This window comes from Sturnus vulgaris, chromosome 2, assembly GCF_052056855.1.
Source record: "Sturnus vulgaris isolate bStuVul1 chromosome 2, bStuVul1.hap1, whole genome shotgun sequence".
In the NCBI taxonomy this organism is placed as follows: domain Eukaryota; kingdom Metazoa; phylum Chordata; class Aves; order Passeriformes; family Sturnidae; genus Sturnus; species Sturnus vulgaris.
Window position 1 is genome coordinate 47,776,671 of NC_142244.1, and position 16,507 is coordinate 47,793,177.

General features: G+C 36.8%; 1 protein-coding gene across 19 annotated transcripts in view; it reads left to right on the forward strand.

Annotated features, from left to right (window-relative positions):
* The window catches only part of ZMYM2 (zinc finger MYM-type containing 2), an 84,514-nt gene that overhangs the window by 15,993 nt on the left and 52,014 nt on the right, over positions 1-16,507 (forward strand). For 5 of the 19 annotated variants that reach the window (XM_014877607.2, XM_088159455.1, XM_088159458.1 and 2 more), the window contains 6 exons: positions 266-325; positions 2,580-2,689; positions 3,786-4,648; positions 9,012-9,297; positions 12,141-12,306; positions 13,095-13,307. In XM_014877607.2, the coding sequence (XP_014733093.1) occupies positions 3,796-4,648; positions 9,012-9,297; positions 12,141-12,306; positions 13,095-13,307 (1,518 nt within the window). In that variant the 5' untranslated portion in view covers positions 266-325; positions 2,580-2,689; positions 3,786-3,795. The remainder of the gene's footprint in view (positions 1-265; positions 326-2,579; positions 2,690-3,785; positions 4,649-9,011; positions 9,298-12,140; positions 12,307-13,094; positions 13,308-16,507) is intronic. The other 14 variants (XM_088159457.1, XM_088159461.1, XM_014877619.2 and 11 more) reach the window with 9 other exon arrangements.

Sequence of the window (16,507 nt, forward strand, 5' to 3'; positions counted from 1 at the left end):
GAAGTGATTGATAATGAATGGGGTGTTTCTTGTACTTGGTAAAGGCATTTAAATTCCAGTTTCTGCTTTGGTTAAATCAGAGTTGTTTGTTTGTTTTTTTTTTTGAGGTAGTTAACCACCTCACCTGGGTTTCTGCAATTCATGATAAATATAACTCCCTTATTATTCATCAGTGGAGTTGATCCACAGGTATTACTTAGCTGTCTTAAGAGCTGTAGTAATTGACATTCTCAAGTGCCTGCATTTTGTCTCTTATTTCTTCCAGCAATTAAGCCTTGAACAAAACAATGGGACTGTAATTTATTTCAGCGTGAAGACTTAATAGGTGAGTGATGTAGCTTAAAATTAAGAGGGGCCCACAAGGCCTGGTTCAGGAAGGGCTGTTAAATGTTGGCATTGCTTCTGTTTCCATCCAGCTGTGATTTTTGGTATCTGTGTACCACCACCAAGCCTTGAGCTTGTTCTTCAGCAGTATTAAACATGCATTTTCTGCAAACTAGGTCTCACTAGTTTGTGGCGGGTTTTTTGTTGTTGGTTGGGAATTTTTGTTTGAGATGTTTGTTGGTTTTTTTATTATTTATTTGGTTTTTGTTGCAGTTGAGTTGTGGGTTTGTTTTGTTAGTTGGTTGGGGTGTTTTCTGTTTCAGTTTAGTTTTCCCCCCAAATCTCAGTAATTCATCCATTGATCAGTCTAATGAATCTCACGGGTTTCTAAAAATTGTATTTCTATTATAAAGCATCTTCTGCAGTTGCCAGTTTTGAGGTGTTTTTTCCTAGTGTTCCATTCTAAACCTGTTTTTTTGGCTAAGTCACTTTTTTGGGGTAGTTTTTCATTTAAAAATACTGAGTGTGAAATTGCCTACATAGTTTTTATGTTTCTCCTTGCTGCCCCTACCTTTAGAAAACAAGCTACCTCATTTTGCACATTTTATGGGTAATTTTGTTGTTGAGAGGTAGGAGCTATTTGCAGGGAAGTACACGCAGATTTTGCTTATGACTACACTAGTAGTTAAACACGAATTTTTCTTATTTTTTTAATATTTAATGGTAAAGCTTATTAAAACTTAAGTGCTTTGTGGAAAAAGTAAATAGATTTAGGCAAAAAGATACGTGTTTTGAGTCTTAACTTTGCTACATGTTATGTGCATGTACTGTAATATATATAGCCTATCTTTCTACTAGGGATTTGTGAAAATAGGAATCATAAAGGTTTTGAGTCAGGCCTAGGGTATAGTATTGGCATAGTCTCATTTTTTTCTCTCCTCACATCTGTTCAAGGATATGTAAAACTTTATCAAAAGCTTTTTGTGCTTGTGATGCTTTTGTCCTTGTAGAGAAATGAAAATATATGGAATAAACCTGTGAAACTTTTAAAATGGAATTAATTCTTATCAGCAAAATCTGAGATGGAGAAAAATCTAACTTGAAGTTATTTAACCCTAGAGAAAAAAGTAAAAGAGAATATTGGATTAAATTAATCTTCAGTGTAACTGACTGATTTCCAGGGAGAGGTACAAGCCAACTATATTGATACAACTTTTTTTGTAAAAAGCCTTCTTTCATTGCAATTCAATGTTAACTTTATTGTGGTTCAAATGTTATTATGTAATGGCATTTGGCTGTAAGGCTAACATGGGAAGGAATTAAAAGTTGGTCACTTCTCTTCTAGGATTAATCTATTTCACAGCTTTACTGTTTGGTCCTTGTCCTGCCCCCCCGCTCCTGCTCAGTTATTGGACAGCAGGGCTTAAATAGTATAAATGTGTGGAAGAGTATTTGAGCTTTATTCCTCTGGGCATCTTTACTATCTTGGGATTTTTAAGGGCTGTCCTCAAAGAGTAGATAACTACGCAAGTTGATGCTTTCTCTTTTAAAAATGCTGCCAAGTCTGGAAAACTGTTCTAAAACCTGAAGAATAAATACATGCTTGAACTTTGAACTTTTCCAGACTCTTGTGAGTGTTCACATGTGTTAATACATGCTAGGGATGCCTGAATCTGTGCGGAGTATCACTGCAGTGCATATATACAAGTTGAAAAATATTAGCAGTGTAAGGTTTATATTGCATTGTAGGCCTGATTTGATGTCGTGTAGTTTTCCTTTGATATTTTAATTTTACCGTAGTGTATTCTGCAATAGGCAGCAAGCAGGTGGAGCCAATAAAAAAGAAGGAAATGTAGCTGCTAGGATTTTTTTTTTTCTCAATTGCTCAGTGTACTTGAATAATTTTTTCCTTAATATTCCGTTACAGATATACTTCTGAATTCCAATGTTTAATTACTCAATTGCAATTATGTATGTCTGTCTCTTACCAAACGTGGCATATTTTTCCCTTCTGTAAAGTCTTCTGGGTATGTGATGGGAGAGAGTAGAAGTTCTCAAACAGTACTGTTGCTGCTTTATCCAGAGCAGAGACTGAATAGACTCACATTCTCTCTTACTGTACAGTCATAGTGCTGAAAGTCAGGTTTGAACTTTAATTTAAAAGAAAGCTGGTTTTAAGGAGCATAGCTGGCAGATGATGCTTGAGATGAGGAAGTAGTTTTGGGTAGCTAATGCTTGTTTTAACCCTGTTTCAGACCACAGTACTATTGTGAAAGGCAACAAGTTGGTACAAGAGCAGGAAAGAAAATAAGAGTTCTTGGAGCAACTTACTAAGGTAAACAGATTGCAGTGGATATCTGGATGGGTAAGTATAGATCAGCAGGATATTTCTACTTTTTATTTACCTTCCTGTATAAAGATTTTATAAAAAAGCATCCATAGCTACTTCTAACTTTCCACACAAACTCAGTGATGTCACACATCAGTGTATACTCCCAAAACATACCTGAATTATAGTTATGTCTATATTTTTCTTGTAGTATTATATCGAGATCGGTTTAACTTACTGATCTTTACTAAGGATGTTTTTTAGAGCCATCTTAGGTCTTTTGGCTTTGATTATATCCAGGTTGACTTTTACAATTTTTAATTCATGGTTGAATTGACAGTTATGAAGAACAGATTCCCCAAACTGAACAATTACTAAAAGCAGACTGATCTCCCCAGGCAAAGTAGCTGATGGGAAGTAGCCTGAATAAACACTGCTTGCTCTTAAAAGAAATAAGGCAAAGTCACTAAAAGTTGCAGCAGCATGAGGTAATAATTCAGGACTTGAAATGAGCTGCCAGTGTGTAGTGGCTACAAATTAGAGGTTGCTGTCCACTTTCTGCTGCTCAATAATGTATCTATTCCTGTCATGTGTGAGGGTTTCCTATATATCTCTTCCTTATTTCATTGTTCCAACCATCTTGTGGCTATCTAAGGAGCTTTGGCAGTGTGAGGTTGGGGGAAAATCAGTTGAATTTCGAAGTCATTAACATTCCTAATAGGGCTGAAATTTAATAGGAATTCAGTTTTTCTTTCTGTGTGCCTAACTCTTGATGTTGCTTTGCAGTCTAGCAAAAGCAGTGTTAGAAGATCATTGCTTGCATATATGGGGTGGGAAAGGGACTGAGAGATCAGGATCATGTAATGAATAGCACTGAAAATCCTGTTTCCTATGTGTGTAATGATTGTATATTTTTTACCAGTGTAGGATTAGAAAATAAATGGGTGTTAAGACATTCAAAGAAGATAATAGAAAAACTTAGTTTTCCTTCCTGTTATCTCAGGAAGAAAATAAAGTAAAAGCTGGAACTATTAATTCTGTAGTTATTTTTACAAACTGTTACTGGAAAGTTGTGTCCTATTCTAAAGTTGGATGTGTTTTGTTTTCTTGCTTTATGTTTTTCTTCAAACAGCAGATCTGGAATGGACAGGAGTCCTCTGGGAGGATTAGACTTGTCTGAGCATATTCCTAGTCTACTAGGGAATACCACCATGGCAGCAGGTCTTGCAAATGTAGGAAATACATTTGGAGGGCCACCAAGTTCTTTAGTTTCTAGACCTAATAAATTCCAAAACTCGCCTATAGAAGAAGATGATGATGTAGTTTTTATCGAACCTATACAACCTCCGCAAAATTCTACGTCACTGGTAGCAGACCAAAGGAACGCTGCATTTACATCATCTAAAAATGAAGAACTTAAAGGAAATGATTGCAAAATGCTTCCTTCCCCCAAAGACTTAAATTCTCGAAAGGGGAGTATAAGTGAAACTATTATTATTGATGATGAAGAAGACATTGAACCAAATCAAGGACAAGAGAAGAATGCTTCCAGTTTTAATGAACGAAGACTACCAGAGTGTAAAAATAGAACCAACGAAATGGAATTCTCACCTTCCAGTTTTTCAAGAAGTAAGGTAAATTCAGGAATAGGTAATAGTGGTATAACCACAGAACCAGACTCTGAAATTCAGATTGCTAATGTTACTACATTAGAAATAGGTGCTATAAGCTCTGTCAGTGACGGTCATTTAGAAAATGATGCTGACGGGCGTGACATGAACCTAATGATTACACATGTAACATCATTGCAGAATGCCAGCTTGGGAGATGTATCTAACGGACTGCAGTCAAATAATTTTGATGTTAATTTGCAAACATACACCCCATCTTTGACTTCACAGACCAAGACTGGTGTAGGACCTTTCAATCCTGGTAGAATGAATGTGGCTGGAGATGTATTTCAAAATGGAGAATCTGTGACTCATCATAATCCTGGTAAGTTGCAATTTTGAATGTTTCCTTAAAGGTTGAAAATAAATAGTGAAATAAATTGATTATAGAATTTTTGATTGAAGTATTTTTGGCAATGACACTGATTAGTCTTTTAGCTTAATATGTATGAAAGATCTTGATTCTCTTCATGCCCATCACTACTTCATCTGTGACTAGAATAGAATATGCTCAGTGGCATAATACATTAGGAAACATGTCTTCACCAAAAGGATTATTAAGTATTGGAACAGGCTGCCCAAGAAAGTGGTCTCCAACCCTGGAGATATTTAAAAGGAGTGTAGATGTGGCACTCAGAGACATCAATTGGTGGGAGTGCTGGGTTAATGGTTGGAGTTGATATTCTTAAGCATCTTTTCCAACCTAAATGGTTCTGTGATTATATATGTGGTTTGGAAGATTTCTTCTGGATCAGTGTTAGTCTGTTCTCCTTGAGTAGGTACCTCTTCTCTGTATGAAGCAGTAGGTGCATAACAGAGAGACTTCAGTCCAGAGTCCGATGTCCCCAGTAAGCATTGGAGTGCCTATGATAGAATGGTTTGGATTGGAAAGGACATCTAATGATCACCTCATCCATCCACCCTGCCATGGCACAGACATCTTTCACTGGATGAGATTGCTCAAAGCCCCATCCAACCTACCTGGAATGCTCATGGATGGGGCATCCATAGCTTTTCTGGGTAACCTGTTCTTGTGTCTTGCCACCTTCATTGTAAAAGAGTTATGCCTCATCCAGTGTAAGCCCACCCTCTTTCAATTTACAGGTACTGCCTCTTGTCCTGTTATTACAGGTCTTGTTAACAAATCTCACTGCATCTTTTTCTGTAACCCCCCCTTATTTGTTGGAAGACTGCAATATGGTCTCCCCACACTGAGCAACTCCCAACTCTCTTTGTGTTCTTTTTGCAGGAGAGGTGTTCAACCCTTCTGTCAATTTTTGTGGCCCTCTTTTGTGTGCTTTAACAGGCCCATTTTTATCTTGTGCAGGGGACCTCAGAGCTAGATGCAATATTCCAGGTGGGGTTTCAGCAGAGAAGAGGGACAGAATTACCACAGACCAGAATACAAGTGACTGTTTGGTCTGTAAGCACAGGTTTCTGGCTCATGTCCAATTTTCCATCTACCAGTCCTTCTCCATAGGGCTGCCCTCAACCCTTTCAGCCCCCAGTTTGTATTGATATTGAGGATTGCCCTGAGTGACCTTTCACTTGGTCTTGTTGAGCTCTGAGTTTTCCATGGGCTCATTCATCCAGGCTGTCAAGGTCCCTCTGGATGGCATACTATTCCCTCTGGCTTTTCAATTGCACCACTCAGCTTGGTGTTACCAGTAAATTTGCTGAGAGTCTGCTTAATCTCTCTGTGTTGTTGAAAAAAATACTAAATAATGTCAGTCCCAGTACAGACCCTTGAGGGACACAGCTTGTTACTGGTTTCCACTTGGACATTGAGCCATGAACTGTAATTTTTGGGATGCAGTCATCCAGCCAGTTCCTTATCCATCAAATATAATGTCTACAATTCAGCAGCAAGAGCATTGTGGGGGCCATATCAAAAGTCTTGGAAGAGGTCCAGGTAGATGAAGTCCATGTAGATGTGCTTTGGAGTGGAACTTAGGTTTTGTTTCTCTCGATGGAACCTAGTTTTTGTGCTTCAAAAAGGCTCCAGAGAAAGAGCCAACACTTAGGAAATTGAGGATGCAGTTTACAATTGCTCTGATCTGAACCAGGTTATTAATGCAACTGTATGTACTCAATGTGTTTCAAGAGCTGTGCATACCTCTGTAAAACTTCACTACTCTCTTCTTCCCCACCTCTGCCCCAAGTTGTACTGACACATTTTTTTCAGCTTTTTAAAAAAGATACAATTTTTGCAAGGTGACTCTGCAAATAAATGATATAAATGACAGGAAAGTATAATTTTATAGCACTTCAGACCAGGACTGAGTAAGAAAGAATGGGAGCAACCTGAAAAGCCATAACAGTAAGAAGTAGTTGAATATCAAACTGTATTGTCTCATAAACCTGGCCATTACAGAATTGCAGGTAGGAATCTGAAGGATGAAGACATTAGGCAGTGAGGTACAAAAACTCACCAGGAATGAACTAAGGAAATGTGATACACCTCAGTTCAAGGACATGAAAGCAAGATTTTACAGATCCTTTGTAGAGAATTTAAAGCAAAGGAGGTAACATGATTGAGAAGTGAGATGTAAAGAAAAGGCATAATATAAAAATGGATATGTATGAGGCTGGGATATAGAAAAAGTAAAAGAAAAAAAGTAAGGTCTTTAGATGTTCTTCTGATATGTTTGTGTAAGGAGAAATGCAACAAACATACTAGGGAGGCTATCCAAGGCCTTAAGAAAATAAGGAATAATTGAACTAACCGTAATGAGATATTATTACCTATCGTAATTAGGTAGTTATGCTGAAATTTTCAAACCCAAATGAATAGAAAAGTCAAGTTTTCATGAGTGGCAGTTGAGTGCTACTGGAATTACAGGAAGATGTAGCTCTATTGCACATGCTGTGCATTCCTGATAAGAGATGCAATGTGCTTTCACTTGAAATCTAAGAGAAAACAGGAGAATCTCAAAATGTTTTGAGGTGCTACCAGGATATTAGTGTATTTGAAGTAGTAGAAGTATAAAATTTTGAAGAGGACACTTAAGTTGAAATTTAATTCTAAGCACTCTGGTAGCTTGCGTTAGTTTGTCAGTAAGGATTTTCATGCCTTCAAAGGTAAACATCTTTAATGCTTTAAAGAAAAATGTGTTTTGTTTTTGTGTCCTTTTCCCTTTACCTCTTCATTCCAGCTCTTCTGTTTACTCTCAAGCACTACAACAGGTAAATTTCTGGCTTGTCTTAAATGCCTGAGTAGTAGGATGTCCTTGATGGCTAATATACCAGAAAATCATCTTTTACCTGCTAAGGAATGTATGTTGTTTCTTGCACTAACAAGTGTTCTTGGAACTTTATCCCTAAATGGATTTTTAAAGCTGTGCATCAGAATATGTTGTTAATAAGATCCTTTGGGGAAAGCAAGGAATGCAAAATATAAGAGGAAAGGGTTCCTTCTATTTAATGAACAATTATGGACGAAAATAATGTCCCTTAAGAATAAGATATGGGCAGTTGCCCATATCCGTAGGTTAATGTTTTTGTTATCCGAAGTCATAGAATTTGAAATCATCTTTCTTATATTTGAGTATTAGTTATGTATTAGTTGTAATAACACTCCAGAAATATTCTGAATCACTGCAGTAAGACATTCAAGATTAGGTAAGTCCCAATTGCTGTCACAGTATTTGGTATAAGTGGCACACTATTGAAAATTTGTGGAAATGTTTTTTTTAATGCATAATTGGTTCTATTCAGTTTTAATTCATGCTTAAGTAATGTATTACTAGTGGCTGTCTTCAGAAGGTAAACATTTCTAAATTCTGATGATAATCACTTTAAATGAATGCTTAAATTCCAGAGAAAAGCTTTGAGATGACAATTTGTTGGGGAATTTCTCCCCCCCCAACTGTATCTTCTGTCCAGAGCAAGATATGGAGCATGTAATTTAACATATGATCTTTATAGATGTATTTCTTTCAGAAAAAAATGTTTTGCTTACATTCTTGTTATGTGTCTTATTCTTATAGCAGGTTATGTTGCAAAAGATTGGGAAAAGATGACTTTGTTCCATGGTAGTTTATTTTCCAAAAATGAGAATAGAAAACTAGTGAAGTCTGAAACATGGGGACATGGATCTGTGTACTGCCAGAACTTAACAAAATATTTTCTAGGTTCATTGATTTCTGCTGGGGAAGATGTATCTCTCATGACTTTGCACGTTTGCTGCTATACAGTATAGTTCTCTGGCTGCAGGCTAGACTAGGAGCCAGTTCCAGGGTTTATCACTGAAGCTGGACACATTATGATTGTTAAAGCTTTAGAACAAATTAACTAATGAAAACTTCAGATCTAAATTTTCAGAGTTTGTCTCAAACATAGGTTTAGAAATTCCTTGTTGCCTATTGGTCTCTTTTTTTTTAATTGTGGTTTTGTTTGTCTGAAGATTGCCAGCTTGCAAACTCAGTGCAAGTGAATTGGAATCTGCAAAATTTCACTAGATGTAGGATGGAACCATCCTGAAATTTGTTCATGTTCTGGAGCTTTGTACCAATGGAGAGTGATACCATTAAAGAGGATTTTTACGTTAAACCTGAATTTAAAATATAATTCTTCTGTGGTCATTCCCATAGAAAAATGATTTTATGATCATACATCTGTGAATACTGTTCTGTACATATGTATGTGTCTCTTGATTTACTTTTATGTTTGGGTTTTTTGTCTTGAAGATTCTTGGATATCCCAGTCAGCTTCCTTTCCTAGGAATCAGAAGCAACCAGGTGTGGATTCCTTGTCACCTGTAGCATCACTTCCTAAGCAAATTTTTCAGCCTTCTGCCCAGCAACAGCCTTCTAAGCAGGTTAAAGTCACGTGTGCGAACTGCAAAAAGCCTTTACAAAAGGGACAGACTGCGTATCAGCGGAAAGGATCAGCTCACCTTTTCTGTTCCACTACCTGCCTCTCATCATTTTCACACAAACCCGCTCCAAAGAAACTTTGTGTCATGTGCAGAAAGTGAGTTTTTTATTTTGTTTTACTCTAGCACCTTAATGTGGTACGACTTAAGATTCTTATGAATGCATGACAGTTGCTCCATTAATGATATAAAAGCTGACTATATAAGTGCTTTATATAGTGTAGCTTTAGTCTTTAAAAATTCACTATGTCTAATCAAATAATACCAGCTTTTGAATTCAGAGTATAGGATATTGTTTTATTGAAAGCCAGTACACTAAAAATAACTTTTTTTTATTTTAAAAATTTTTTTAAAGACAAGGTGTCCAAGTTGTGGCAAGATATACTTAATATGCGAAGTCCTTTATGAAAAAGTGGACTTTGTTGTGTAGAAAGCTCTCATTTTGATAGATGAAGATGTAAAATCAAGAGGCTTTAAAAGGATGAGAAAGTCATACTTGGAAGAAGCTGGAAGAAACTTGGGAGTTCTTCCACTCTTGGTCATGGGGGAGAGGAGAAGCCTTAGATTTTCCCCATAATGGGGCAACTGGCAATTTTGTAGATGAAGATACCTTAAATGGGGAGTATAGAGGGAGTAAAAAGTAAAACAAGGGTTTGTTTTAAATTACTAGTTAGGTTTGGCTTGTAGTTTTTCATGATGTGCCAGACTTGAAATAGCCAAAGAGAAGTCTTCTGTAATTGTGTTCTTGTAGTGTTAAGTGTACAGACTGGCTGTACTATCTTTTTCTTTCAGTGTATTGTTTACTGATCTTTTTGCACTTTTTCATATTCTTGGTCTGGTACATGCTGCAGTGACACTAGTTACAGGATTAATTTGAACTAAAGAAGCTTGCAATAAAGACTGCCTTGGTTAGTGTGTGCTCCAGAGAGCATAGTCTTTGCTCAATCACAGATTTAGGCTAGTGAAAAAACCCTTTTTCATCATTGTCCAGTGTTCTGGATTAATGGCTAGTGTTTGGATGCAAGCTATTGGTCTTTTTCTCCTTGGCACTCAGTAAAAATAAGCTATAGAAAACATTGATATCCTGCGTATTCATACCTTGGTACACTGAAAACTCACAAAATGTAAGATATTCTAGCTTTTAAAAAGCAGATGTAAATGCTCAAATTCTCTGAACCCTTCCCTCTACTGGGCTAGTTAAAAGTAATCCTTGCTTTTTCTATTGACTTGTTATGTGTTTGTACACTATTATTTTTTTATACATAGTTTGGTTGCTACCATATTCAGCTAGCTGCATGATCTATAAAGATGAAGATTAGACAAATCTTTTCTGACTCTTTCCACTTTGGAGATACTTAAGCTGTGTATTGCAAGAGGCTACATAAAAATCTACCCTAAATGAAGAGGCTTTATTTTTGAATGATGAGGAAAACACCTTATTTCTAGCTTTTGAGGTTAAAGAGAATCTTTGTGAAGTCACCTTTGACAGTTTTTGAGGTGATGTCAGTCTTTGCTTTTCCACCACTATGATATTTTTACTCAATCACAGTTAAATAGAAGATAGTATATGTATTGTTCCTCTCTGGCACTGTTCTCTATATAACCCCACAGGACAAGTTAAAATTCTTCGGTAATTTATTATAAATCCCTTCTCTTGCATTCCTCTGAACTCTTCTGTAACTATATAAATAGCAAGCTTCTCAGGGCAAGAGCTCTGCCTTTGTTTTGCAGAACAGGAATGATGATAGCACTCCCTGACACAAATCCTAGTAGTTCTCCACAGGTTAAGCCAAACTCTGCTGACTTCCCCTTGATGGGAGAAGGCAAGCTTACAGGTGTTTGTATCGGGGCATACAAGTATGTATACAAGTTAGTATACAAGTTTATTTTCAAGGAAGTGTGTCTAGGGAAACGTACATTTTCCCTCTTTTCCCTGTGTTGCACTGTTTTCCCAGTGTTTTTTACCCATGTTAGTTTTAAAGCTTATATGTATGAGATTGTGGAGTGTGTATTTTTCAACTGGTGATCCAGATGTGCCCAGTCAATTTTTTATATGTTCTGCCCAGTAGCATTTTCTATATCAGTAATAAGCTTTAGATTTTGTGGGTTTTTTGCTTAGAAGGCAAAGGAGGAGGCTTTTATTTCCTCTCCTTACTTCTTCTAATATATGGAGTGTATTGGTTTGGGACAGTATAAGTCTGTTTGGTTAGAACAAGGTTTGTTCAATTTCGAATTACTTTTGTTGATGGTTGGTTTTCTAGTTTAAGGTGTTAAATTGGCACAATTCCATGGGCAACTGCATGAACTGCGTAGATGCTTTGGAATTTTTTAAAGGAATGATGGAATTAACTTTTGTAAATGTTGAATGATACACTTCTAGGCACGTTTGTGGTAGAGTTCTAAGCTTTTTGGTTGTTTGTAAGTTTGAGAAATATAAGAAAACAATTTTCTCTCTTCCTGTCGTCCTGTGCTGAGATTAATACTGGAAATGATGGAGATAACTACGGACAAAGACCATTTCTTGCTTTTGGTTATAAATCAGAATTTTTCATATGAAACTTATATGTAGCTTTTGTGTAAAAGGAAAAGCCATTGTACAATGGTTAGTTTAGATTTGCTGTGTTAGTTTTTTTGTATAAAATTGAGTTTGCTATAACTGCATCTAATGGTGCATTAATACTGCTTAGTTTTAGAGTAATTTAATGGTAAAAAAATAACTGAAAGTTAAAGAAAAATATAGATGTTTACAGAATAAAGACTTACAGTAGTTGTAAAAATATTATCAAACTTAGTATTCATCCTGTGACTAACAACTGTACACTAAAAAAAACTGTTTTGAAATGTAAGCTTTGAAAGGAAAAATGAATCTTACAACGTGTTCTTGTTTATATACCTATTTATACATAAGCACATGGTTTTTAATTTTTTTTTTGTATTTCAGAGATATAACAACAATGAAAGGTACCATTGTTGCTCAAGTAGATTCAAGTGAGTCTTTCCAGGAGTTTTGCAGTACATCATGTTTATCCTTCTATGAAGATAAACAGAATCCCTCAAAAGGAGCCTTGAATAAATCAAGATGCACAATCTGTGGTAAACTAACTGAGGTCTGGCTGACTGTTTTTTGTCTTTCTCAATAATGACATATAAATAGCTTATATACTGAAATAAAAGAAATGAAAAGATGAAAATATAAAATCTTCAGTATTTTGAGAGATTAAAATATGCAGGCTTAATATTCACAAAGAGTAGCTGAAGGAAGAAAGTATTCCAAGAGGTTGATACTTGTTTAAGAACTTAAAGAGCCTTTTGCTGATGTGTTCTATTAGGCATAGAATCTTGTAATTATAACCCAGATCTCTCATATAAAAGAATTGCTGATGAAAGTCAAGATTCATTGTATTACTTTTTTTTTTAGTGTATGTTTTGAAAGGTAATGCAAATGGTTTTAGAGATCTGTAGAATATGTGTTATTTTAAATTCTCATGAAAGTATACATTTATTCTTGATCCCTTCTTGATTACTGAGCCCAGCATAGTTCAGGTTACTGCTTCACACAGCATATTGTCTGGCCAACCTTCATATGCCAGATTCTTTACTTGTAAATTGGCTATTTTATAAAATCGCATAAATTGGCATTCTGCTCTCATATGCAATTACCACATCCTTCCCTCTGGTCTTTCCTTCTAGGCTAAAGGGTAGATGAGTTTGAGTGTTTTCCTAGAATTTCAGAGACTACAGAAACATCCCTTTCTGTTTGTATATTTCGTGGTCATTTCAGTTTTTAAATAGGGAGACAGCTATTTGAATGTAAGACTTGTGGCTGTTCTGCTAGTTTTAGGCAGCTTTGTGCTTGTGTAGTGATTTAATACTTCTTTTATTTTTATTTTTTTAGATTCGTCACGAAGTTAGCTTTAAAAATATGACTCATAAGCTGTGCAGTGACCATTGCTTCAATAGATACAGGATGGCAAATGGTTTAATAATGAATTGCTGTGAGCATTGTGGGGAGTATTTGCCCAGTAAAGGAGCTGGAAACAATGTCCTTACTATTGATGGTCAGCAGAAAAGATTCTGCTGTCAGAACTGCGTTGGTGAATACAAGCAGGTAATGACTTCTTTTCCTATAAATTCAATCTAAATAAACATTAATAGTTCCTTAGTTTATCCTGTTACTAATAGCAGGGGTTTACTTCTCCTGAGAAGGCATAAGTAACAAAGACTTCTAAAAATGAAATTAATGCCTGTGAGAAAAAACTTATCTGCAATGGATGTTTTACTACTGTCTGGTTTTGATGTTGCAGTAATAGTTATATCTATTTGTTATTAGTGAAAGTGTAATTGAAATTAAATTTTGTTAATATTTTCTATTTTTTCTATTGGTTATATCTGAAGTATATTAATAGCAAGCACACCACACAGACTTTACTGCTCCTTTAAGTTATGGCTTTTTTTATATAAAAGCTCACTTGTATGCAGTTGAAACATTAAAAAACATGCAGAACATAGAGATTGGACATTTGCTGTGAGAAGACTCTTAACTGGTTACAGTTTGGCTGTGTACTTGCACTGTCTCATCTCCATTGTACAGCACAGGATTCAAAAAATCACTACTTCCATCCTTCCATGTGTTAAATTTTATCCTTTCATTTTATTTACTTGATTTATTTTTAAGACTGTTAAGATAGTAGTAATGGTGTTTAAAAATAATTCCAAATCAAGAACTCGGATGGTGATGTCTTTTACATTTTGCCAGCTTAGCTCTGAACTGTTGCTAATGCTGGCTAGAAGGTTTAAATGTTAAGCACAGTATTTATAGTATAATAGGATAGCCCTGAAATATTAAATATTTCAGGGGAGAATATAGAATGTGGAGATTTTGGGGGTTTTGTTACTAATGGGTTCTTTTGCTTGGTATGTTCTGCTCTGAGTTTATAGGGATAATGTTCTGACAATGCTATTTTACTAGCAAACTTATGTTTCTGTTTTGAAATGCACACTTGAATGTGTGAGTGGCCCCAGTGCTGCACATTACTCGGGGCTCATTCTTCATCTCTTCCCATTTTTAAGAAACAGTGGTCCAAGAGAAGAGGCATTGCAATGCTGTGTTGTAAAGTTCTTTAATGTTGCATCATGTGTGCTTGTATTTTCTCCCTGGACGCTGAGCTCTGACTCTCTTGGGGATGGCTGTTCCTATGTATGTGCTGTATGTGAAGGGCAAAGCTGGAAACATGCATATGTAAACAGCCTAACTGGAAACGTAACATAAGCGTTATTTTTTTGCCACAGCTGTACCAAAAGACAGGATAGGTTTTCAAGCTGCTAAAAACGTAGGCATGCCCAGAAGCCATGGAAAGACTTGAAGAAACATTGAATACATTGAAGAAACAAAAGTACAAGAGATTAACTTTGAACATGAGACATTCCCACAAAACCAGTATAACTTACACTGCACATGGAATTATGAAATGAACATGGAATTTTGAGGTTGAATGATAACTTTGTACTTCAATGACAGAATATACTGTATTTGTTCACATTGTTGTATTTTGTGTTTAGATATGTGTTTGAGAATGAGAAGAATATGGGTAGGAAGTTGTATGTTCTGGTTTAATTTAGGGAGGAGGAGCAGTTTGCAGTGCCAGGAATCTTAACAAGTAGTGTCAAGTTGATGCATTATTGGGAGAACCTTTAAAATTGAGATACATTGTTTTGGTTCATTCAGTTCTGACAGCAGATTTTATGCAAGCAAGTTCTTCATTCTTTTATCAATATATATGGTACTTTGCAACTATAATAGGCTGTGAGAAGCTTAACTTGAGAGCCTATGTGCATCTGTTTTGGAATGGTAATTAGGTGTAATTCTTAACTGGTAGGTTTCAAATATTCAGAGTGTGAGAAGTTTGAGATATTAGTAAGGGAAGCTCTTAAGCAAAAATCCTGTGTGACCAACCAGGTGGCTTTCTGTTACAGAGTAACTAGACCAGTGGATAAGGAAAGGACTATAGATGTTTATCTGGACTTTTGTTAAGCCTTTGACATGGTCTCCCACAATGTTCTTCTCTCCAAATTGGAAAGTGATGGATTCAACAGGTGTACTCTTAGGTGGATTAGGAATTGGTTGGATGGTTACATCCAGAGGGTAGTGGAACAGAGTCCTGATAAACGAGAGTATCAGGTTCAGAGTTCTGATAAACATTGATGACAAGTGGTGTCCCTCAGGGGTCCATATTTGGACAGCTGCTATTTCATGTCTTCACCAAGGAATAGACAAAGGCACCAGGTGCATCCACAGCAAGTCTGCAAATGACACCAAGCTGAGGGTGCAGTGACATACCTGGATGATGGGATGCCATCCAGAGGGACTGGACAAGCTTGAAGAGAGTGCATGGGAATCTCAGCCATGTCAAAGGCTTCACAGAAGTCCAGATGAAGGACAAAGACCAAGTGCAAGGTGTTACACCTGGGTTGGGGCATCCCCCAGTATCTGTACAGGCTGGGGGCTGAACAGATGGAGAGCAGCCCTGCTGACAAGGACTTGGTGATGTTGGTGGGTGAGAGGTTGGACACGAGCTATCAATGTGCCCAGAAAGCCAAAGGTGTCCTGGGCTGCATCCAATGGTGGGCATCAGGGCCAGGGAGGGGATTCTGCCCCTCTGCTCTGCTCTGCTGAGACCCCACCTGCACAGGGACCTGCTGGAGAGAGCCCAGAGGAGGGACACCAGGATGATCAGAGGGAGGGAGAACCTCTCCTATGAGGAAGAACTGAGGGAGCTGGGGCTGTTCAATCTAGAAAAGAGAATGCTTCAGGGTGATCTATTTGTGAGCTTCCAGTAACTGCAGGGAGCTTACAGGAATGATGGGACAAGACTATTTTCAAGAGTATGTAGTGATGGGACAAGGGAAAATGGGTTTAGACTTAAAGAGAGTAGGTTTAGATTAGATATTAGAAAAAAAAAAAAAAGTGTCTTAGCTGTAAAGTTTAGTGAGGCACTGGAACAGGTTGCCCAGGGAAGTTGTGGATGCCCTGTCTTTGGAAGTGTTCTAGGCCAGGTTGAATGGGGCCCTGAGCACCTTGGTCTAGTGGAAGGTGTCCCTGACCATGGCAAAAGGGATTGTAACTAGGTGACCTTCCAACCCAGACCATTCTGTGATTCTATGAATATATGAAGTCAAACTATAAAAGTGGAAGTTCTTCTAGTGTATGCTATAGTTGTCTAAAATTGCCCAGGACACAAATACTTGAGAATATTTAGTTGATATAATATTTAGGTTTGAAGTTTATTTAGATTTTTTTTAAGCTGAGTA